This window comes from Ptychodera flava, chromosome 11, assembly GCF_041260155.1.
Source record: "Ptychodera flava strain L36383 chromosome 11, AS_Pfla_20210202, whole genome shotgun sequence".
Lineage (NCBI taxonomy): Eukaryota > Metazoa > Hemichordata > Enteropneusta > Ptychoderidae > Ptychodera > Ptychodera flava.
In genome coordinates this window covers 19,147,594-19,172,955 of record NC_091938.1, presented here as the reverse complement: position 1 = coordinate 19,172,955, position 25,362 = coordinate 19,147,594, and the positions used below count along the sequence as shown (strand labels likewise).

The 25,362-nt window shown below is 37.0% G+C and overlaps 1 protein-coding gene and 1 long non-coding RNA gene across 2 annotated transcripts in view; one reads left to right on the top strand and one right to left on the bottom strand.

Moving 5' to 3' along the window:
- On the top strand, nucleotides 1–3,629 carry LOC139143718 (uncharacterized). The gene is made up of 3 exons (XR_011554667.1): nucleotides 1–208; nucleotides 1,905–2,665; nucleotides 2,746–3,629. It is a non-coding gene; the product is annotated as an uncharacterized lncRNA (long non-coding RNA).
- A 446-nt stretch (nucleotides 3,630–4,075) lies between these two features.
- Nucleotides 4,076–25,362, bottom strand: part of LOC139143717 (uncharacterized) — a 33,475-nt gene continuing 12,188 nt past the window's right edge. The window contains exons 6-27 of the mRNA XM_070714252.1: nucleotides 18,780–19,340; nucleotides 18,501–18,668; nucleotides 18,191–18,292; nucleotides 17,584–17,678; nucleotides 17,221–17,406; nucleotides 16,462–16,530; nucleotides 16,117–16,237; nucleotides 15,828–16,001; nucleotides 15,101–15,176; nucleotides 14,621–14,765; nucleotides 14,388–14,437; nucleotides 13,164–13,290; nucleotides 12,461–12,558; nucleotides 12,140–12,245; nucleotides 11,689–11,817; nucleotides 10,948–11,037; nucleotides 10,691–10,757; nucleotides 8,463–8,548; nucleotides 7,733–7,862; nucleotides 7,230–7,271; nucleotides 6,078–6,254; nucleotides 4,076–5,495 (exon numbers count right to left, since the gene is read on the bottom strand). Coding sequence (XP_070570353.1) covers nucleotides 10,963–11,037; nucleotides 11,689–11,817; nucleotides 12,140–12,245; nucleotides 12,461–12,558; nucleotides 13,164–13,290; nucleotides 14,388–14,437; nucleotides 14,621–14,765; nucleotides 15,101–15,176; nucleotides 15,828–16,001; nucleotides 16,117–16,237; nucleotides 16,462–16,530; nucleotides 17,221–17,406; nucleotides 17,584–17,678; nucleotides 18,191–18,292; nucleotides 18,501–18,668; nucleotides 18,780–19,340 — 2,282 coding nt within the window. The 3' untranslated portion in view covers nucleotides 4,076–5,495; nucleotides 6,078–6,254; nucleotides 7,230–7,271; ... (2 more) ...; nucleotides 10,691–10,757; nucleotides 10,948–10,962. The remainder of the gene's footprint in view (nucleotides 5,496–6,077; nucleotides 6,255–7,229; nucleotides 7,272–7,732; nucleotides 7,863–8,462; nucleotides 8,549–10,690; nucleotides 10,758–10,947; nucleotides 11,038–11,688; nucleotides 11,818–12,139; nucleotides 12,246–12,460; nucleotides 12,559–13,163; nucleotides 13,291–14,387; nucleotides 14,438–14,620; nucleotides 14,766–15,100; nucleotides 15,177–15,827; nucleotides 16,002–16,116; nucleotides 16,238–16,461; nucleotides 16,531–17,220; nucleotides 17,407–17,583; nucleotides 17,679–18,190; nucleotides 18,293–18,500; nucleotides 18,669–18,779; nucleotides 19,341–25,362) is intronic.

The following is a 25,362-nucleotide window of genomic DNA, read 5'->3' as shown; positions in this document are numbered from 1 at the left end:
AAACAAGGAAACAAAACCAAAAAAATATTCGGGCACTCTCGATAATCCCTATCTTGGCCGAACTTAATACAGCTGACGAAGACCTTGCTTGTGGGCTGTGAGTGGTGTTCGAAAATTTGGCTGTAGCAACGGTATTTGTAACCGTACTCTCTGTAGCTCTGATAGTCTTGGAACGCCAGCAGATCTGCAGATATCCTGGACTTGGGTGGTAAGTGTAACGAGAGCTGTGTCGGCTTGAAGTTGTCATATTGCTTGACATAGAAAATATGAAAACTGCGTTTCTTTTGCGTGCCTTATAAACTGTAGGCCGGAGAACTCTTTCTTTCTACATGTACACGCACTACGATTTCAAAGGTGACCGACAATTGACGCCGATTTTGTAGGAACTACGGAAGAGTTAAAATTTGTGTTCCCTGCCTAAATCGGGCAATAGGCGGGGCCCCACTTTGTCCTGACTCGGAAAGAGTTCAGTAGTCGTGCGGATCACGTTTGACAGTATGAACACAAAAAACAGCAACACCAGTAATTGTCTCTGTAAAGACGTCCGCTTGTGCAAAGATTGTACGCGCTGTATGAACAAACGCTGACACCCATTAACGACCGCAGACAACGAATTGTTGTGGCTTATACCGTATAATTTTACCGAACAATTAGGTAGTACACAATGCCACGTGATACTACAGCCAGTCCTTGTGCCAGCGTTTGTCTTTCCTCCCACACTTATGCCGTGTCACCGTAATTCAATTATCTGAGGAACAGACGTACCTATACACGTATCCCGCAGGTCACTTTGTCGGTATGGATACCAGTCGCGCTGGATTGTTTTGACATGAGCGAGTTTCGAATTATCACTAATCTTATACATCAGCCGTTAAGATTCTCTAAACCTAACTCTACGAGAATATTCTTACCGAAGTCCCTTTATCTTTACTACCCACACAAAAATTTGTTCCTGTTTAAAAATTGGTCACACAATTACACAAGACATTGCCCACGTTCTCTTAACACATTTGAAAACAGCAACAATTTCCCCGTCTTGATTCAAAGAACGGGTATTAAAGCATGCAGGGTGTGTGCCAGACGTCTTCGGTTAGGCCATTTAAAGAAAATTCTTTGTTTATCGTCCTTTGATTTTTTAAAAACCTACCACCCAGCCAGGAAAAAAACAAACACAGACAAAAAACACAAGTTATAAACATAGGCACAATTTATATTCCGTTTCTTTAGGAAATATAATGTATTTATTTGTAACAGTGTTAACATTGTGTTTGTTTTCTTAATTTTCTCTGAAAACCTATCAGCACGTGGACGGCAAACAAAGAATTTTATTTAAAGCGCCTTATACAATAAACACACCGACATCACGGTACCCCTCTCACAATATGACAATTTGAGTTCAACGTAGGTGCTCTTATTATTGGTAAATTTTCAAATTAAGGACATTTAATTATATGCGCAAATGTGCAATATGCAAACCGATGATTGCAAAAAGAGCTGGATGACTTCTTATTTTTCTTTACTTTTCACAATTCGGAGTATAAATTTCTTAAGGTAAGCCTGCAAAGCATTTACCTAATCTTGTCATTCAAAGTCATGGGAAAATAAAAGTTAAATTAATGACGTGTATGTAAAACGCGCGGTAATATTTCAAAAATGAAGTTTACACAATTGAGAAACTTTGCATATTAAAAAGCTAATCTTTAGCTTGAGAAATTTCAAAATATCTGCCTGGTGTATTGTCAATAGAACTCGAGACAAACACGTCAAGTTACAAAAAGGTGAACTGAACCTTTCGTCTGCTGAGGGCGCTTTCCATGTTCCCAAAGAGATCGGGGCGCTTGAGGAGATTTGTATCTTTATCGCCCTCTACCAACATAATTCATTGCGTTTTGCTTTGTTCGTAGGACTGAATCCGAACCGAGAGGACCATGGGAAACAGCCATACAACAAACATCGCTAACGGGACGGGAGAACCTATACAAATAATTATCAGTTGCAGCGACGATAGTCACGAACCCCAGAGTCACGTGATTGCGAGTGGTAACTACGTCACAGTCCAAACGCCTCCGGGTAAGAACACAATTTGTGTGAAAACGAAGGACTGTTCGGGTGAATGGCATTCCGAGCCCATTGCCAGCCACACGGAAGAATCAGATAACAGTTACATAATTGAAAAAGTGGACGGCGAAATCAGCTTCTGCAAAACTTTGCACGGTAAAATCTGGATGAAAGAGAGACCTTCAGTGTTGATGGAAGACTGAGTTTTGGGTCCCATAATGTAGAACCCATATTTTAATGACCGGATTATAACCGCCCCGGTCTACGTCTTCAGTGCAGATACAATTCCTCATTTGTGCGAGATAGCAATTGGTAGATCATATGGTGCAAAGTAGGAAACTAATAGATAGGCAGGGGGACGGCTAGTCAAACACTGTAAAAAGACAAAACGATTGTTAGAAGCAAACGTGCTACCTTACGAGGTGTCAGATCATATGACCGGTTTATACACCATTTTCGTGAACATCTGTTCAATCTTATCAAACCGGTCGTGACATTCTGTACGAACTGCAAAGGCGATAGAATTAGATAGTTAAATAATACTTCTTTAGTGTGCGGCACTGGGTTTATTCAGTGAACAGAATTTTATCCTTAGCCTACAGCACAGGTGCCTGGAGTTCCAGTGTAGTATACATCTTCTCTTTATGTATACACTGGCAACTCCAGGCACCTGTGGCCGCCTACCAGGCAATTTTTTCAACATTCCTCTCAAGTCTTTATTTATTCAACACGTTCTTAAAAACGTGGTCGTGCTTCGCTGCATCAAACTGGTTTTGTGTAATATGTAATTTAATGTACCGTGTTTACAAGAATGCCTTTTGACAACGTCTTTATTTTATGTATCAGTAGCGTGTCCGCCTTAGAGGCTGATGCTCAGACATAGTTATTACTGGAAATTGATTGTACATTTTTGCTTAATTTTGCTTAATGTAAAATACATTTAATCTCCCTACAACTGTTAAAACTATACTTACTGCTAACTGATATAAAATCATCATTCGCAGTACCCACGCTAAGCTAATTGTAAAGAAAACGTGTGGATTCTGTGTAACCCTACCCGTCCTGGTTCAAAGTGTCCGAGCTCCCAGCCTTGCAATAAAAAAGGCACATTACTTCACAATCTTTCCTTTGGCATGCAAGAAAATTAATACACTTGCGGGAAAGTTTACTATGGCTAGTTGGACTACAACACTGTCTGTGGACTTTTTCAAAATATAAGATTGCAGCAACGGATTCCATTACAATATGTGCATGCATTCAAAACGTTAGAGTCATGGGGCCATCTCTTTTTCTGAATGCCATGATCATAACCATTCCAAACGCCTTGTAACACCAATAATTAGTGTTTCAAGATAACCTTATTGCTCTTGTCATTTTCTATTTGCTCCTTGGATCTGGTAAATCATTTATTTTAATACGTTGAATGATACTGATCATTGGACCTGTTTTGATGTCTCTTAACCGAGTTAAAACAGCACTTCCATAGAGATAGGAGATGCATGTCGACTTATAGACAATGTATGCAATTGGATGATTAAATGAGCTCTTCTCGTTGATTGGTTGAAATCATATTCATCCTTTGCTGTTCTTCTGTATAGAGTGAGCGTGTGGCGATGGTTTGCGTAACCATGAATTCCGGTTACTAATGAAACCGGTACTGATTAGAATTACAGGTTCTTTCAGCATGGGCAAATATCAGGGCCCATGATTGCATTTTCATGAGAGAACATTGCACTTCCCATACAGGCTTTGAATTCTCCACGTTTAAGAATGAAACCACTCATATGTGTGAGAAATGAAGGCAGTTCCAGGTACCTTATACTATAGAAACTTACAAATTGATATCAACCAATTAATAGTATCATACAACCGGGGAAGTGAACATAACCAGTTTGTGTTATGGGTGAAACCAACACAAACATGTAATAAACGAAAACAATCACTGACCGTCCTAAACCGAAGGCATTTAAGCGTAAGCATATGTGGACATCAATAACATGCCATTACATTTACTTGGATTGTGCAAAACTTTATTCAACAGAAAAAATAAGTGTCTTAAATGATGACAAATACAATACACTGTGTCATGAAAATACTGCAGAATACAGTACACTTCAACAAAGCATTCAAAAACAGGTGTCAATGTTTTGTATCTTTGAGCAAAATTAATCTAATGGTGCCGAAAAGACAAAAATAAAGACATATTGGCCAAGCATAATATTAATCATGGAAAATAAACCAACCAACGCAAAGATGTAAACGTGAGAATTATGCGTTTTCGGCATTTTATAAATTTATGAATCGCTTAATAATGAGTGTAAAATATTATCTATAGATCAATTCTAACACTTCTGAATACACTAAACTAAAAACTTAAAACAAGTGCATTGACAAGTTAAGGTATATTTGTGGACGCTTACTTTTGTTTTAAGTTTAAATTCATAAATCGAAGTATGCGGACGCTTCGACCTTCAGAAGTTTAGTATGTTGAGCCTTGTGTAGAAATTTCAACTCTGCAATGCGAAAGGATCACTGTTGGGAAACGTCTTATGGTTACGTTAAGGTACAATGCTCCTATGGGACAGGTATCTGGACTGTCAATTGTTTTCCATACTTTTGTGGTATGGTTCATTTTAAAGCTGTTCGAGTGAGAAAGTTTTTATTTTCCCGATAGAGTTACCACAGAGATCGCTACCATTTTGAGTCTAAATTATCGGTAAATGATCGGCAATTTGTTTCTCTGGTACCAAACTTTGTGCGGTGACCCCCGATTTTTATTCTTGATTTGGTAAGATAATATTTTAAAGTTTCACTTAGGAAACCTTGAGCAAAATTTAAACTGTTTACTTTTTCATTATAAATTGGCTTATTTAACCAGACAAAGATACAAATACAGGAGAGAGCAACAAAGGGATTGTAACGGTGAAAATACAACTTTATCTGGTGTGGACGATGAAAATAGGCCACTCTGACTAGTCGAGTCCATGGCCCACTATCAGCTAATAACAATAAACAAAGGGCTTGAGTAAGGACAAAAAATACATGTCAGAGATAAAGAGATAATTAAAAATACAATAAAATAAATAAAAAACAATCAAGAAAAAAGATACAAATTACTCTGTGTTCATTAAATGGCATCGTAATTCCATTTTAAACCTAAATTTGTCTAGATGTTAGTTGCTTGTATGAAGACGATAGAGAATTCCAATGTTTGATTGCTGCATACTTAATGTTCTTTTTGTTAGCAACGTAACTGGGAGTTTTGAGATATATTATTTAGAAAGTATATGTTCCATGAAACATGTATCAAACATTTTACCGGGATGGCTAGCAACGCGTTATTAGATCTCTTCCAATACTATGGTTTCGGATGGCACGTTGACCTCGTCATTTTTATCGTTATTCCTGTATTGTAAACGACTTCTTCTGGACCGGACCTGATGATTGTACGAGGACAAAAATAGGCAAGGTAGGAGGAGTTTTCTGGTATTTTATGACACTATCGAGAGTAAATCTTCCAAAATCATATGTATTCTATTGAAAAGTAGAACTATAGCAAACGGTTTAACATATTTGACAAATCACAGAGAGTGCAATCGTGGCAGTGCAGATGAAGTAGCCATTTTGGACTACTAGATTTCATCCGATCACAAATGATTTTAAACTTTTGAAATAGAAAATATCGGGTTACCAGAAATAGTTTTACGACCTGCATCACCCCAAAACCAAACGAAACAAAATGTCAAACCAAAACTTTTGTCAGTGTATGTCATGGGTAATTTGGTATTATTCATCGAGGAACATTCTCTCCAATAAACACTTTCACAACGTTCAGTGTCATAAAAGTCCCATTAATGAGCAATAGGAGTTTCGATTTAGCGTCAGGAACTGAAAGGGAGTAAAACTGTTCCAAATATACGAAAATTGATGTTAAATGCTGTTTAGAAGTATGCTCTTTCTTGCAATCTTAATTTTCTCATTGTGATACTAAATTTGCAGTTTCAAAAGGTGCATATTACCTCAGTATTTTCACTCAGCCGCCTTTCAGGATTCTTTAGCTCCCGATTTTTCTTCTTCTTTTCCATCACTTCTTTCTGAATTTGCAGTCTCTGACAGTCTTCTTCCTCAAAGTCTTGCACCGCCTGTTTGTGTTCTTCGTCCTTCTCGAAATATCGAGCTCTTAGGACAATCAGCAGCTAGACATGGTGAATAGAGGCATACAGGGAATAGTTATTTAGCGCCTTTTTTCTGGATTTTGATGAAAACTGGGCCAGTCTACTAATTTACCTGTTATAGAAGACGGACATAATAGTAACGTAAATTTGCTATACTTAGTTCAAGACCCTAGCACTGAGGATGAAATGGTACGCGCGAATAGTAACACGTTTGCGAAGACTATATGCACGATATCCCGCAAATCACACCCAGAAATGAACAAGGGATACTCATTTCGATTTCAGAGCACGTTGAAACTAAAGTGTACAGAAAAAATTGGGTGACCCTTAGGTACAAAATCAACGATAAAAATATTAATTTGCACGGCTATGATGTGATGCACTGGAGGCCATATTGTTTAGAGTGTGTTGTCTTACATACTCTGAGGTCAAAATCAGAGGTCAAAGCCACATCCTAAGGGCAAAAATTAGGACATGAAATTTCAAATTCACAATATTCAGTGAAATGATCTCATTTCTGTATAGCAAAACCTAGACTTGGTTCAAGTCGGTGAATTTCTAAAAAAATCTTTTGTAATAGTTTCTCTTGTGTCTCCCCTATTTCATACAAACCTATTTGGAATTTGGCAGCCAAGATCAGGTTTCCTTGAGATTAATTGAACGCGTTACTTTTGAGTCTGCCCAGTAGTGAGTTACTTTCTGCCGGATTCCGGGAGAAACTCCCCTGTACAGCGTTCGTCCCTCCCATTGCGTTCACACCACTCACGCGTTTCATATGAAAACAAAACACAAATTATCGCGTTCACCCCACTCAAATATTCACAAATCACAGACTTGAACCAAGTCTAAGCAAAACCATGTGACATATTATTATTAATATTTGCCTTGTAGATACGACTCTTTGAGATCTCAGAGGGGAAGCTTCAAACATATAGGTGGTACTTTCGAAACTTTTGCGTCCATAATCATCTATCATACACATTATTGTTTACAAACCTCCCTATTAGTAGCGAAGAACCCAAGATAGATGACAGAACCCTGCAAAATGGAAATCGAAGGGACACAATGAACGCATTGTCGTAAAAATCTATCTGACGATACTTTTTCATCCGCCTCGAAACAGATATTAGTTTCAAACAAAGGGTTTAAAACATTCTGTGTGTTTGCTTCTTGTATTTTGTATTTTTGAATTCATAGGGCAGCGTTTTCAATGAAGATAAAATGTTAGAAATGTAACAGCATTTTTCATTTTCATCATGTCCTACATTTTTCGACCGGTTTCTCCCATATACATACGATTGCGGGATTTTATGTTTTCACTGCCGGTCTGTTTGATTAACATTTGAAAATCTGCGACAAAATGACGATTGATGCAATTCTAACGTACAGCGTTAGTATTATTGCATCATTGAAACAACGAAAACGGTATTTGTACGTAGATATGGACATTAAATAGGATGCGACTATTGAGTAGAAGTATTTTAAAACGGAAATCTTACCTCCATGAAAACACAACATGCAAATACATACATAGAATTTACAGGGTTTTCGATCACATGAACAGCATAATTGACAATCCGGGTCACAATGAATATTGAATGGAGTACGATGGCTGATTCCATCTTCGCACTGTAATATAAAGGAAATAGTTTTCATGTCCAATGAAAGGATTAAGACTGTCAGTTATGTCTTTGACGTTAAAACATCAGACAATCTGAATAGTAACGGCAATTTTAGAATGAAGCAAAAAAAAAACGGAAGAAAAGCGCTAAGACTTTGTAATCATTTAAAGTTAAGGAAACAGCATGGCAAAAACAATCAAAGACCTAACTTAAGATTTACACATCGATATCCAAGTTGTTAAGTTGTTTCTCATCTTTTCCCAAGATACCCAAAGTTCTATCTCATAAGGAGGAACGAAGTGCGAGATTGAGTTGCGATGTCATCAATCAAATTCCGAGAACTATTTAGAGAAGCAAGGTTTATAGATGTCTAAAATTAAAAAATCTATATTCTCATTTAAATGTTGCGCGAAATATTATATTTTTCAACTTTTAAAAAAGAAATAAAACTAATTTTGCGATATTTCAAATTTCCCTTGCAGTTTTATAAAATATATACTGGAAAAGCATTGCATGATTTTGAGATAAGGGAAATCTGTCGCAAGCCTCAGTTTGCGCATAATAATTACCAAATCTCGTGCACAGACGAGGTAATGATATCGCTTACCTCAGTATCTCCTCCTCGGGTCCCCGGATAAGTTTGACCAGCTCAGCCAGCATGCGATAATCGTGGCAGTACACCAGTACGGTTACCTTGGATTGAAAAAAAATGCATAAGACTGGAACATCAGAATGTCAATTTCCCCTCCATCAGATTAAAACAGTCAATGGTAATCCATATTATTTTCGAGACCTACATATGAATACTTGAGTAGGAACATAAGGCGGAGAATGATGTGCAACTAACTGCAAATCACAAACATTAAATATTAATATTTTAAAATACTGATTGGTAAGTGCAATTCTTAAGTTTGGGTTATAGTAAAAATTTATATTCTTTAACCTGAGTGGACAGTATTGCTGGTGGATATTTACTTGTCCCCGAGTCTGTCTGATAGCTCAGTAAAAAAGCTTCGTGCTTTTCCGATTACTATATGTGTGTGTACTGTGTCTGTGTGTGTACTGTGTCTGTGTGTCGTCTGCTCCACGCACACCGTGTTGTTCGGTCGCGCACAGAATTGCAACATCTAAGTCGGTTACTGTGACCAACTCTTTTGGGTTGGAAGCAGTGGCCGACTGGTTTGTGCGAGGCCAATCAGCTAGGCGATGTTGCCGTGAGTGTGTGGGGGTTCGAATCCCGTTTGAGTTATAGAAAATATTTATATTCTTTAACCTGAGTGGACAATATTGCTGGTGGATATTTACTTGTCCCGAGTCTGTCTGATAGCTCAGTAAAAAAACTTCGTGCTTTTCCGATTACTATATGTGTGTGTACTGTGTCTGTGTGTGTACTGTGTCTGTGTGTCGTCTGCTCCACGCACACCGTGTTGTTCGGTCGCGCACAGAATTGCAACATCTAAGTCGGTTACTGTGACCAACTCTTTTGGGTTGGAAGCAGTGGCCGACTGGTTTTGTGTGAGGCCTATCAGCTAGGCGATGTTGCCGTGAGTGTGTGGGGGTTCGAATCCCGTTTGGGTTATGGTAAAAAATTTATATTCTTTAACCTGAGTGGACAGTATTGCTGGTGGATATTTACTTGTCCCCGAGTCTGTCTGATAGCTCAGTAAAAAGCTTCGTGCTTTTCCGATTACTATATGTGTGTACTGTGTCTGTGTGTGTACTGTGTCTGTGTGTCGTCTGCTCCACGCACACCGTGTTGTTCGGTCGCGCACAGAATTGCAACATCTAAGTCGGTTACTGTGACCAACTCTTTTGGGTTGGAAGCAGTGGCCGACTGGTTTTGTGTGAGGCCTATCAGCTAGGCGATGTTGCCGTGAGTGTGTGGGGTTCGAATCCCGTTTGGGTTATAGTAAAAAATTTATATTCTTTAACCTGAGTGGACAGTATTGCTGGTGGATATTTACTTGTCCCCGAGTCTGTCTGATAGCTCAGTAAAAAAGCTTCGTGCTTTTCCGATTACTATATGTGTGTGTACTGTGTCTGTGTGTGTACTGTGTCTGTGTGTCGTCTGCTCCACGCACACCGTGTTGTTCGGTCGCGCACAGAATTGCACATCTAAGTTGGTTACTATGACCAACTCTTTTGGGTTGGAAGCAGTGGCCGACTGGTTTTGTGAGAGGCCTATCAGCTAGGCGATGTTGCCGTGAGTGTGTGGGGGTTCGAATCCCGTTTGGGTTATAGTAAAAAATTTATATTCTTTAACCTGAGTGGACAGTATTGCTGGTGGATATTTACTTGTCCCCGAGTCTGTCTGATAGCTCAGTAAAAAAAAAGAGCTTCGTGCTTTTCCGATTACTATATGTGTGTGTACTGTGTCTGTGTGTGTACTGTGTCTGTGTGTCGTCTGCTCCACGCACACCTTGTTGTTCGGTCGCGCACAGAATTGCAACATCTAAGTCGGTTACTGTGACCAACTCTTTTGGGTTGGAAGCAGTGGCCGACTGGTTTTGTGAGAGGCCTATCAGCTAGGCGATGTTGCCGTGAGTGTGTGGGGTTTCGAATCCCGTTGGGTTATAGTAAAAAATTTATATTAAGGTGCTACTTCTTTGGGTTCTTATATCCCCATATCTTGAGGTCCCCATTGATATCAACTTTCAAATTATAAATGCTCAATAAAGGAATATCAGATCAGTGGCGTCGTTTCACTACGAAAAACACATTAATTTTGTAAACATTAAATAATCACAGAATAAATTGCAACCTAAATTGTAGACTACTTTTACTGAGTAGGATTTGATTCTTGTTGCCTACAGCGACAACAACATACATACATACCGATGAGATAAGGAGTGCTATCACATCTATCGAAGACAAAATAGCTGAAGCGTCTACATCCGGGCGGCTGTAGGTAAAACGCAACATTGGGTACATCATGTTTAAATGATGATATAAAAGAATCACAATCGTATGATTAAGATATTAGATGTAGACAAAACAAGGCCAACTGGACTCACATGTATGCTTTGTCCATAGCGGAACATTTTGTTCTTCATGATAAATATACGATGTATGCAAATTCAGTTTGCCATTACCTGTTTGGCTCCTTGTCAGTAGGTAACATCCAAATCAGACAGGCAAGGACTATACAAGGTATCACCCAGCCACAAAAGACGTACAAAATTCTGTAAGACAAGGGCATGCTGCTACAGTTCTTGTACACCAAGGAGTTTATACCATCATTTTTTTAGGGTCATACAAATCGATGGCGTGTATCCATCGTTTTTGAAAGAACCTTCCTAACTTAAATTTGCAATATCATTACTTCTAGACTTTGTTTAAGTCTGTAGGCATATAAATATAAAAACAGAGTACAATGAATATTCGAATATTGGAATTGAAAGATCAGCAGACTGTCGAGTTAGTAGTAGGTTGTTGCGTAGATCGTGGGTTAACGCGATGGTCAATGACTGCTGCTGCTGAAAGCCAAGCAAGCGGGGGCTAGACTACTTAATACAAGTAGCAAAGTTTCACCTTTATCCAAACATATCTTAGCCCGCTGAGATAGTTTGGTTGGAAAACGAGTGCATGCTAAAATAACCAATTTTCATGCTTCAGAACCCCCCAGAAAACAACAAAAACAAACAAAAACAAAACAAAAAACCCAATAATTTTCGTTTCAAAGAACTCTACCTTATTCGTCAAATATTAATACTTACAATTATTGAAATATTCACTGGTCACATTCAATGTAACGACAACCACTATTTAAGAGGGACTTTGTTGAACGTGTATCAGATAAAAGTTGGAAGCCTTTGAAGGAAATTTCTACTCACCTTGCAGGGTGTACTTCGATACAAGTAGTACTTCAGACGAATAAAAAATTGAACACTCAGGTTCATCATCCAGGAAGAGTTGCTGAGCAGCGCAGTATGGGAGAATGCCATTACCAGCCGATTGGATTTCTACAAAGACGGGAAATGTAAGTACTTTTAAATACCTGTGGTTCATGCAAACACGAAAATACAAAAGAGATGGTAGATATGTTTTTCTTATAATAATATATATAATGAAATATATGATGACATACCATCCCTCATTAGAACTTGGAAACACACACTTTCGTTTACATACCTGAGGCAAACAATGAAGTGCCTTTGATTGGTTATCAAAGCCCATAGGTCGCAACGATGAAAGACACAATCCCGTAATAAACAGTGTACCCTTCATGTAAATGCATTATTTCGTGTATATAATCATCAATATAGAGTTACACATTTAATATACCTCATACTCTTGGTTCTCAAGTAGAGCTTCCATAGCAACAAGGATAGGGAAGAAAGAAAACGAAAGAATAGCCTGCGCAAGTACCACGTAGAAGTCCGATGTCAATCTAGAATTGGGGTGAAGAAAAGTAAAAATTACATTTCCGTTAGTAACAAACACACAAAGTAATAACGTTTCATAGGACTGGAAAGCTCTCTAGGACTGGAAAGGTCTCTATTTTGCCTCAGTCAATAACAAGAAAGACATGAAACTCGCAAATGTAAGTGTCGAAATCTTCTTATCTATTGCTTATACATAAAAATGATAATGATACGTACTCACCTAGCCATGAAAACAGCAAACAAACTTATAACGATGAAAAATAAAGACAGCGAACAACACAGAGTCAGTATAGGAACAGCTGCGGCTTCGAGAAATGGCTACAAATGATTGGTTGATAATAAACCATAAAAGGGTTAGTCAATTGTCGATTCTTTGCCCAGGAGGGCACCATGTTATAAATCTAGAAATGTGCGCCGCTAAAACTATCTCCTACTGCTAATGTTCTAAAGGCAAACGTGGCCGATAATATATCTTTCACCATGCATATATGTGTATGCAAATTTGCAGTGACTGGAGACTCTCAGTTATACCATCTACAAGAGCGTAGAAGAGATATTTTTGTATGGTCTTTAGCTTTATTTTCATCTCAGCGAAACCTTCATTGTGATTTATGGAAATAGTTCATTAATAATTTACTCCAACTTCTTTCTTGGTTTGTGCTTACATAATCAATTTGTTGGCAAAAGCAGACATTATCTACAATACAGAGAACGGAGTATTCAGCACTTGCGAAAACTTATCTTCTTTGTCGATGGAATATCAACAAGGCAACAAAACAATAGTTGCTAAAAGATGTAAACTTAAGTTACAAAATTCGATTAGAGTGGACAACTGGACGGCGAGAAATAACTGTTTACTATTGTCATTTCTGTGTCTCTCGACTGACCATGAACTTGATGAGCAGAACTTAAAGTATGCATACCTTCGGACTCTTCCCCATGGTCGTTATTACAGCTAAGCTACCAAGATGGCCACATGCACATTCAACGTAGTCCAACGTGTCCAGCTTGCCACTGTTGGTTACTTTACATCCGATGGTACTCCACATGCTAAAGAAAACAGATATGAAAGAAATGTAATCAGTGTCTAGCATGTCGCCTGCTGTCCAGATCTATTCTAATGGAGATGCTGATTTTCATCCTCGATTTGCTAGAAGTATGGCTGAAAGTTTCATTCAGGAAAGATTGAGCAAAACTTTAAGTCTTTCACTTGCTAAGCGCACGCTATACCTTAACATGTCGCCTGTCATTGTCATTTGCTGAATTCGAGAGATACCCATTTACACTTTTTACAGCTTTTACAATCCATGAAAGTTTGCGCTTTGTCATTTGGGTTAAATTTAGAATGTATCCCATGCAATCAATGATAACCAGGGTTTGGGAATCTCGATCTTTGTTTCTACCGTTCATGGTCTTAATTCTTAAGATAAAGTGTCGGTTATTTTTAAAATGTTGCAAGAATGTTGTCTGTCTTTTTTCTCCTGTCAAAATGTTCTGCAAAATGGTTGGCTTAACGAATGTGCACATCTTGGAAGGCGGTAGGGAGACGGTTGTAAAGATAAAGTGTAACTTGCTAAGTTAAAGTGGATTGTGTATTTTTTCTACATAAACAACGTGTTTAGGTAAACCTTGTGTGGAACAGCTTACGTCCACATGCATATCTGTTATACTACTCGTTAGATGTTACATGGAATATAGGTAAAACACATGGTCTCACTTGCGCTACATTCGGGAAATATTATAATAATAAAATTGTAGTCCACAAAAAAATGTAAAAAAGAATCTGACTACAAGCTGCAGAAACATGCAGAGACACATAACCGCAAAACTTGTCCGATTTTTAGTCGACAGTAACCACAGTTATCGCTATCAGTGTTAGTCCAGATTAGTTATCAAAAACTGTTTGTGTAGAAACAGCAGAACGCACAAACATAAATGGAATTCGGATATCAACGCTTCCCGGTGACTCATGCATTAATGCCTTTTTTATCACCATTTTGCAACAAAATTTAAAAACACGAAAAGGTGTCAGGCATGACCATTTACATAGTTATTCATAATAATGAGACGTGAATGGCATTCATCACTTTATCAGGCTAATGAGAGGAATCGTGAAAATAAAATCAATAGATAAATGAACACATTACCCGTGTTCAGGTTCCAGTTTCACGAAGGAACAGACAGGGGAGTACCCTTCCTATAAAAAACATGGAAAGAGAGAAACACAGGATAAGCGAAGTCTTATCTCATTCGGTCAATTAAAAAGACTTTACAGATTAATTTCCCAATAACAAATATTAAAATGCATAGGTATAGCTTTACACTTTTTCTTGTGACTATATAACGTTTGTTGGTTTGGATGAGGAAGGAAAAAACTCACCTCCTTTAAACAGAATCTCATCTGAATATCTAAGTTCGTAATGTCCTCTGGTTTAGGAAAAACAGACACCGAGATGACCGGTGTGTTCACTTTCTTGATTCTGTTGACTGTCGTAATGGATGTCACCCATTCCTGCCCTTGTGACCTAGGGGTCAAGGAGATAAAGCCGTGTCACTCTCATGTTGACGTCACTAAATGATTGCATAAAAGTGGTGATATTAACTTGACGTAGATCTCCTTTCACTTGGTTTTCAGGACATAAAGCACACATGTGAACCCATATCACTTAAAGGTACAGTGCGCCGGGACAGATATCAGGACTCTCAAAGTTTTACTCTTTTCTAACCAAACATTTATGGGGGCTCATTTTAAAGCTCTTGGTGTAAAAAAATCTGGGTGGAGGGGTATCTGCAAAGACACTTGCTACTGGGATAACAGGTCCACTCATATTAAGAAACCTAACTCCCACTTAAAGCTTACCTTGTGGACTGAGCATCTGCTGGTATAATGTCTCCAGGGTTGTTGTAGATGTACGATACTACTGCCAGTGGCTTATCTGTATGTTTACAATAAGGTGAACTGCAGTCATCATGCACTGTACTATGAAATCAGCTAATTTCTCAAATACATCAACTTCGTACACATTTCTAAGTCATAAAGATATCATTCTCTTCTTATCTATCACTTGTTGGTGCTCATTTTAATTTTGGAGTGAAAAAGAGTTTTACAGTCTTAGTATTTCGCAAATTTTATTTTACGCAATAGAGCGAACTGGAATGACGGCCATACAGATATCGGTAAATATTAGGTAATTTGTTTCTCTAGTACCGAAATTTGAACGGTGATCCTGATTTGTATTCTTGATTTGATAAGAGAGAGGTTGAAAGTTTTTTGAGGACAGTCTTTCACTTTCGAGGCACACACTACCTAAAAGACATTGGATTAAGAACAAGAGTCTTCACAAATGTCGGATACATTCAAAACATGTCTGCGAAATATGATGATCAACATAAAAATTAATAATCTTTGTGATATTACTAGTTCGCTCTTGGGAAGAATACAGAATTAAACGATATTATGAGTAAAAATACATTAAATATTTTGTTTCTGTTCTACGCCCTCATCACTTCGCCGTCTGTGCCTTAAGTATCATATTTCTCCTGTGATGCCTTTAACAGAACTCTGTCCAAAATGTGTCATAACTTACCTTCTAGACTTGCTTCACGTAGCTTGTCAAGCGTATTCTTACTGAAGTACACGTAGTTATTTCGAGTAGCGGTACTATTCCTTTGGACGAGCCGTCGTTGCCTCGTTGCCTCGTTGCGTTTAGACGGCCCAACGACCATGATTTCGTCTTCTTTGAAAAAGATTCCTTTGATATCTGTCACAGTAACGATAATGAAAATGCACTAGTCATTTTAGCTGGGGCATAAGATTCTAAAAGAACTTGGTAAGATTGAGCGTCAAATAGGTAACATATTAACGTATTCATTTACCTAATACACTGCATGAAGAAGCAACTTCCTGCCCAGACCTTATCATAAAATCGTAGATCGCCGTACCAATCGAATCCACGGCATTAAATAACGTAACTACTCCCTTGTCAAGTGCGAGTCTCTTCAAAAAAGACAAAAAATAAAAAAAAATATTTTACTTTGAATACATTCGCATATCGCAGGACCAACTTTTTCCAATCTATCATCCAAAAATGTCAGACATTAAGACATAAAAGGGATGAAGAAAGGACGCTTGAAGATAGAAGCTGATAAATGTTAATATTCTATTTTGTTTCTGAAACACTGCCAAGTCTCTTCACATTGATGTTGGAAAGACATGCTTACCTCATGAATTTCTTTCCATACTGGTTCACGATCTTTAGTCAGAAGTCGGCACACTTCACCACTGAAAAGCTGTAAAGAAAATTTGGTTGAGATAGAATATGCCTATCTTACAGATATTTGGACTCTTTGATTTTGTTATTATTGGTATGGGTTCTTAGGAAGCTCACGGGCAAACGAAGTTTCCAACTTCTTCTTGTGAAAATCGAGTTTTCTAAAAGATTGCAAATATCAAATGTTGGTAAAATTGATAATGTGCTTCTCTTTTACCAACATTTTACACCTGATTTTCATTTTGAACTTTGACAAAGATTAGACAGGTGAAATAATTGGATCTAATTTGGATTATAGGGTATTTTAATTGTTCAAATTTATCAAAAGTGTTAGATGCCCTGTAGCTGAAATTTGCAATATTACAAATTACCGATAAATACAATTGAATTGCAAACACAAAAATATAGATTAAGTCAAGTACTATATCCTATTCTCCAAAATTAGTTCCTATCGTGTTAGGTTTAATTATTTGTTGAGGAAACTATTATCAGAGTTTTTTTGTCTTTTGTTTCGAGGTGAGTATTGCCATAAGTATGCAAAATAACTATTACCATAATTGCTCTCGTCGATTCAACGTTTTCCCTTCATATGCTTTTATATACTCTTTCTCGAACGTCCCTTGCCAAGGTTACATGCGATTGGGGTTGCCACCGAATATATTTGGAAAACTACGATAACAGAGAAATGTTGCTAGTCTTTTAAAGTTACCTTAATATACATTTCCGTATCATTTAGGTTCGATTCCTTGAAGGAGGCAACAATCTGTGCCAACTTTGCCAAGATTTCAGAGATGAGCACCACATCACCTGCGGAGATGATCCTATGTGAATTCCAGTATTGTGCAACTGTCTCAATAATTGCCACTGCGTCACTGATATCCCTTATCTTGGTGACCTAGAGAATAATGGTCAAATTTATAATGTGATATTGTTTGTATATTTAGATCTGCTTGATTAGTAGTTCACTCTATTTTGTGTTAGTTTTACTATTTTACAGAAATCAAAATAATTGAAAGATAAATGAATTAATACTTTCGCATCTTTGAGTGAATTAAAATGTTGCTCGCCAAACCTTTTTCGCTAAATCAAGAAGCTCCCTTGTCTTACATTCAGTTGTGTCCGGATCGTTCCACTCGCCCTTAACATTACAGAATCGCCTCATTACTCCTAAAGAAACAAAGAGATGAGGACACAGATAAGCAAAACCAGTAACGTTCGTTAAATCTGGAAATAATGAAATCTTGGTGAAACAAATGTTTGGTAAACTAATCATCAATATTCTAGCTGGCTTTGTTTTATGATTATGTACGTCGCAATGTGGTATAGGGTATACCTAGTGTATTCAATAAACTAAATAGCTTAGTGCATGATAGTTAAGAGTACCCTACAAAAAACAAACCAGTAGTTTGTCATCAGAAACATGGTTGCAATGAAGTCATCAACGTCCCTTTCGAATGTACACTACAGAAGTACGATGTATCTAGTGTCTTTCGCAGATGCTGCATCATATCGTTAACCTCCGGTGACATGATTACTCGACCCATGGTTGAAAAATATGACTGGCCTCTATCCAGAATTCAAACCAAGATGGTCCAAAATGAATGGAAAATAAAAGTCTGAATCTTTGAGTTCGGTATGCGTCAGGTCAGGTCACAGGCATACCGGCACAAATAACATACCTGCTCTATCACTGGAACAGGGAATCCATGAAGAAAAGTGGTTTGATGGTGTTCTTTCCCAAAGCCCATCCTCACTTTCCAAACAGTAATTACTCCCGACATCTATAGTGACAAGAAAAACCGGCCATTTACCACATACCACGGGATTGCAATTCCAGTGTGTTTAGTTTGCAAATAAGTCATTATGAGTTACGAACATTAAGTCAACGGCTCCCAGTATACTTTACAGAGAAGTCAGAATACACACATACACTAGGAGACAGACACATTGGGTAAGTCGAATGTACAAACTTACCATTGTCATTTTCACCTATTTTATTTTCAGTTCCGTCTCTTTCCGACAAAGTCCGCTCTGGTACACAAAGTCCTCCTTCTTCCCTGTATCCATCACCACACAGGCACAAGTAGCTGCCAATGGTGTTGTGGCATTTAAAGTTAAAGTTGCAACTGTGTTGGTCGTTTTCACACTCGTCGATGTCTGCAAGTAAAGAAACGTCACAAATGCTGAGTAGTTGCAAAATAAGGACAGATATAATTGTAAAAATTAACATTTAAAGCAGATGAAAGTAGAGAATTGTGTCTGTCTTACCAGCACACCTTCGATGAGGGATCATACGGTTTCCATGGTCACATATGCTGATGGATGAATCGACAATTTGCGTCCCCTTCGGACAGACAAATAACACCCTGCTGCCATAGTTCAAACGTAACAACGTGCCTCGTCTTGATCGCGTGGCGTTGAGAATGCATGAGTCGTCGGCCCTAGGAAGGCTATTGACGCTGGTGGTATGACTATTGTCTGTTGTTGATTGAGCCAGCGAAGTTGACGAACTATCAGTGGTGGCATGACTATTGTCTGTTGTTGACTGAGCCACCGAAGTTGACGAACTATCAGTGGTGGTATGACTATTGTCTGTTGTTGATTGAGCTAGTGAAGTCGACAAGCTAACAGTGGTGGTGTGACTATTGTCTGTTGTTGATTTAGCTAGCAAAGTTGTTGATTGAGCCAGCGAAGTTGAAAAACTAACAGTGGTGGTATGGCTATTGTCTGTTGTAAATTGAGCCTGCGAAGTTGTATAACTAGCGGTGGGTGATGTGATCGAAGATTCGTCCTCCTTTGGGTGAAATGGGGTTGAAGTTCCCGACGGACCTTGGATGAAAGAGAACGCGTATAAGTCGAACATAGAATGGCCATGTGGCGGATATTTTTGTACAACACAACGAAGTAATGTATTTTATCGGTTAAGAACTTAAAAAGAAAATTATGATCATGAAATAGGAAATGGGTTTGTATGAAATTGTATATTAAAAATTCGCAGTATTTCAATGAAAACAATCTCGAATCGTATTAGCAAGAGAATCAATTAATCTGATACCTGAGACCGGATGCAACAACTAATGACGTTTGATATTTGGTTGGGCAATTTGAAAATAGTGTTATATCCCATGGGGCCATGGACAATTGTTTTGCGGCAGAATATTTTTACTAACGTTCCAACATAATGCCATTTTGCTCAATAAAATCGATTAAGTCTTACATTCGCGAGGACTATGACCGAAAATTTTAAAGATGTTTATCATTTATGTTTTCGTTTTTTATTTCAAAAGCCCCTTAGCTTTCCAGAAGATGAGTGTTACAACCGATAACGTTGTAACTAACCAATATCGTATCAAACCCGATAACGTAGTAAAAATTTACCGATAACGTAGTAAATCAACCGATAACGTAGTAACAAACCGATAACGTAGTAAATTTTTCTAACCGATAACGTAGTAAAAATTTACCGATAACGTAGTAATTTTTCCTAACAGATAACGTATCAACAAATTTACCGATAACGTATCAATGAACCAATAACGGATTAAATCAACTGATAACGTAGAAAAGTTAACCAATACCGCATCAAAACAACCAATAACGTATCAATTAACTGATAATATCTGATTAAGCGATTCATGGGGAGCGATAGATCGATCGATTTATAGATAGATAGATATTAGATAGATAGATAGATAGATAGATAGATAGATAGATAGATAGATAGATAGATAGATAGATAGATAGATAGATAGATAGATAGATAGATAGGTCGATCAATGTATCGATGGATAAATCGATCCCTCAATAGATAGATCAATGTTTGATAGATGGTCGGTCAATCGATCGATCAATCGATCGATAGATAAATTGATGGGCAGACCGATCGATAGAACAAAGGATCTCTCAATTTGATAGAACGATCTATCAATTAATCAATAGATCGATCGATCAATTAGATAATTTGGTCAATAGATAGATGGATAGATAGATCTATAGATCGATTTGTTATCACATTGTCTTGTACTCAATTTTCTTTTCTTCTATTTATTTTTTCCGTTTAGCGTAAATTGTTACAAATAAAAGTTTGTTTCTCATCCTAGACATATTGCAAAAATGATGCGGTGACGTGTAGTTTTCTCTCAATTTTTTTATTCTTCAACAAACAAGAATGCGCAAAATCATGAAAACAACATAAGAATGCACGCAGAGATAAATGCACGGCAGTGTTGCTTTAGTCTTTTTGTATAGCAACAGTTCTGTGGTTTGACTTTTAGTGCAGCAATGCACAGTTTTGACAGAGTAATATAACAGTGACATATGTGTACAGTTCTGAATGGAATGTTGTTGTCAGTTATTTTGTTTACAGATCTGTTTTATACAGCACTGTGTTATGCAATATCGTCGCGTATTTTTGTGTTTTGTTTGTTTGTTTGTTTGTTTTTCTTTTTCATTGTATTTCCTCATGAGCAGAAAAAAAGGTTGACGCGGATGTTCCCAATCCACGCGCGCGAGGATGAGAAACAAACTTTTATTTTTCTTGGCCTAAGCGTTTTTTTTTTCTATCAGCACTATACTATGTACGACTACTCAATAATTTTGCGATGTCTTCGTAATCCTACTTCAAATAAGATGTGACTTGCCGTGAATCACGACAGACGGGATAAAAAGCAAAATAAAGGAATATGTTGTCTACAAAATCGGTAGACTTGGCTTGCTTACAGGAGTAACTTGCAAAATTAATGAATTTTGATTATAAGGAATTCAATTGAGCAATGAGTCCAGATTTACCTGTAATTCAGTCCGAGAATGAGAGTTACATGAGTGTGTACAGGTGCTTTACTGTCTGTTCTGTGCTGTTTTGTGTCTATGTTTACAACCAGTGTATAAAGAATTTTGACCTAGTGTAACCGTATTACGGATGGGTATGATTGCGATTATTTTGTAAAGGCTTATTGTCATTTTGATATAATGACGTTGTAAGTAACGAAATGTTTTAATCGGTCATGTTAAAAACTTTTTTCCAAGTCCCCCCAACTTAGAAAATGTGTCGATAAAGACACTCACATGTGTGTTGTATCTTGATTCATCGTGCAGGAATACTTATTGATTAGTCCGCATTTCCAAAATTGATGAAATTCAACTCGTGATGTTTGAGTATACTCCAAGTGTATGTAACTCTGAAGATGTAATTGGTTGATTTTGAAAAAAAAACGAAAGATACAACACTTATTTGTATTCGGTTAATTTCCATTTATTATTATTTTATTTGTAGATTGATAATTTATTTGTTGACTTGATGGATTATCAGTTGCTTGGAATCTTTACTCTTTGACTTGGCTAGTAGGTTATTCGTTGATATAATACATAGTTGGTTGATTTAATACGTCATCGCTTGATTTGATACGTTATTGTTCACTTGGCTACATTATGAGTTGATTTCATACACTATCTCTCAATTTATCTATCCGTCGATCGATTGATCTATCCATCGATTTTATATCGATCTATATATCTCTATATACATATATACATTAATACATATATAGATTTATCAATCGTTCTATTAGCAGAGTAATCAATCAATTCATTAAATCATTCAATCAATAGAAATATCGATCGATTGAGAGATCAGTAGATTGATCAATCAATCGGTTGATCTATGGATTGATCAATGGATTGATCGTTCGATCGAGGATAGATCAATCCCTATTAATCTATTCCCATGAATCACTTGATCCAATACATTATCAGTTGATTTGATACGTTATCGGTAAATTTGTTGATACGTTATCGGTTAGGAAAAATTACTACGTTATCGGAAATTTTTACTACGTTATCGGTTAGAAAAATTTACTACGTTATCGGTTTGTTACTACGTTATCGGTTGATTTGATACGTTATCGGTGCATTTTACTACGTCATCGGGTTTGATACGTTATCGGTCAGTTATTACGTTATCGGCTGTAACAGAGTAAACGAACAGCCGTTCATTACCCTGCCTTTAATTTGTTCCATCAGTACTTATACTATCTCTTTGAATTTTACAAAACTAGAGTTAAACTGTGTGGCTACTATAGCAGGACTAGAAACATTTCGCAAAACAATTCAAGTAGTTTAACAATATTTAGATCAACTTAATCGTTCGTACTACAATGAAAACAATTGAAACACGATTGATTTGCAGCAGAAATTTGTAACAATTTACGCCAAATGGAAGAAATAAATAGAAGAAAAGAAAATTGAATAACATACAATGTGATAACAAATCCATCTATAGATCTATCTATCCATCTATCTATTGACCAATTTATCGAATCGATCAATCCGTCTATGGATTAATTGATCTATCTTTTTATGGAATTGATAGACCCTTCATTCTATCGATCGATCTGTCCATCAATTATTCTATCGATCGATTGATCAACAATCTATACAATATCGATAGACCAATCGATTGATCGATTTGTCTATCAATACATTGATCTATCTATCTATCTATCTATCTATCTATCTATCTATCTATCTATCTATCTATCTATCTATCTATCCATGTATCTATCTACTATCTATCTATCTATCTATCTATCTATCTATCTATCTATCTATCTATCGATCGATCGATCGATCGATCGATCGATCGATCGATCGATCTAAAGCTCCCCATGAATCGCTTAATCAGATATTATCAGTTTATTGATACGTTACTGGTTGATTCGTTGTGGCATTGGTTGAATTTTCTACGTTATTACTTGATTAAATCCGTTATTGGTTCATTGATACGTTATCGGAAAATTTGTTGATACGTTATCGGTTAGGAAAAATTACTACGGTATCGGTTCATTACAGGTGAGAAATATTTGAAACGACTTTAAGTCAAACGGGCAAAGAAAGTGATCTTTGTCTGTCATATGAAGTAACAAAGACTAATTTCGTAACAAGTCGGTGCGGAAGCCAGCCAATTCATTAAATATCTTGCCAAGAGACGTTTGTTAAATGACTGCATACTTTATACTTCGTAGAACTAAAGGCCACACTCCCAACATGTTTAGAATCTTGTCGCGATGATGTCAACAACAATTATTATTTGATCCTTAAATCACGTGATTCGCCATGTAAACTTAAGGAAAGAAAAATAATAAACATGGCCTGCAGAACGATTCTACCATATAATTCTACCATATGACGTCACTTATTCTGCCACCGATTGGCTAATCAACGACCAAAACGAAGGTCACAGCAAGACGTCACTGGTGATGTATAGTTGAACCAATCAGCGGTAGAATAAATGACGTCATATGGTAGAATCGTTCTGCAGGCCGTGTTTAGCTGCGCCTGGCCTCAAAACACGGCCTATTTCTTCAAGACGGTGCGAGTAACACGTTCATCGGCGTGATTTTTGAGGAGATGGTTAAATTTGTGATCCAACTAGGTATATGGGAGTGTAGTTCTGAATGTTTTGTGTGAGCGCACGGCCAGTTGACAAATCGGGTGGTGCATTTTGGGGTGATTCTGTTGCACACCTCTCAAATATTTAGGTTGCAGTGGCAGGCATATCGACTACGGGATCGATAGATTGAGCTGAAAATCGATCTACTTAGCAGACTATCCAGCTAAGGAGAGCCTGTGTCTGAAGCTACAAATCTGACTACAGTTTGTTCAAATCGTTGGGAAGTTTGTATTTTTTGCTTTTTTTTGATAAAAATTTTCTGAAACTGCATTCACGATTGCTTTGAAATTTGATATGCATTTCACTCAATGTGACTTTAATTGGCATTGTTTTAATTTTTGTAATTTTTTGAAAAAAATCTGTAAAAATCTTCGTCAAAACTACAGGTCAGATAGCTATGATACTTGGTATATAAGTCTCTAGGGATGACATTTCAGTCTAAAATGTGCAGAAATATGCAAATTTTTATTTTAAGGAAATTTTTGTCAATTTTTGATCTAAAAATTTATTTCACCACAAGCACTTGTCTTACAGTTTTGATATTTGGTTTACATATTTATAGGGATGAGCAAAATGTGAGATATTCAAGTTATGATGAAATCTACAGGTTTGTAATTTTGGGCCAATTTTTTCACTTTTTGTCAAAAAAGTGTTTCTCAAAAAGTGCTCTTCTCATAGTTTTGATGTTTGGTAACAGGTTTCTAAAGATGAGGTCAATGCGATACATTGAATTTTGACGAAATCTGCAATTTAAGTCTTTTTAATAAACATAATTAAAAACAGATACCTCTTCTCAGATCTTGCTTTATTAGATATTTGTGTGTGTTAGATTGGGTTATAGTATTCAAAGCAGTTAGTACGGCATTGATGTTAATTGTGTTGATTAATGAGTGAATCTTCAAGTACAACAAATTATGCATTTGATCATCACTGACTTTTATAACATTGCTACAGTTGAAAATAAAATTTTAATGATTTAGATTCATTTTCAACTATAACAATTTTTCCACATATACATTGGCTATGCTTAAGACCAGAATGCTGGGTATTAAAGTAATACTGATAGTATACAAAGAAAACAAAATATGTTGGTAAGAAAGTACGAACCACGGAAAGCTGATGAATTTGAAAACAAGCCACCTGATATCCTGAACCAGAAGAATCAAAGGTGTTACTTATGCAGTGCATAAAGATGCATAAATACAGCATCAGATGTTTTCCTCAAATGCATAAATGTGAATCTTTATGCATCTGTAATATGATGCATAAAGGTGACTAAATTAAGTCGGCCATTAAACCCTTTTATGCAACAGCATTAAGGTCATAAAGTTTTAGCTTTATGCTGCATAAAGATGATTAAAGATCAATTTTATGCAACTTTATGTCACATTTAAGCTGCGCATA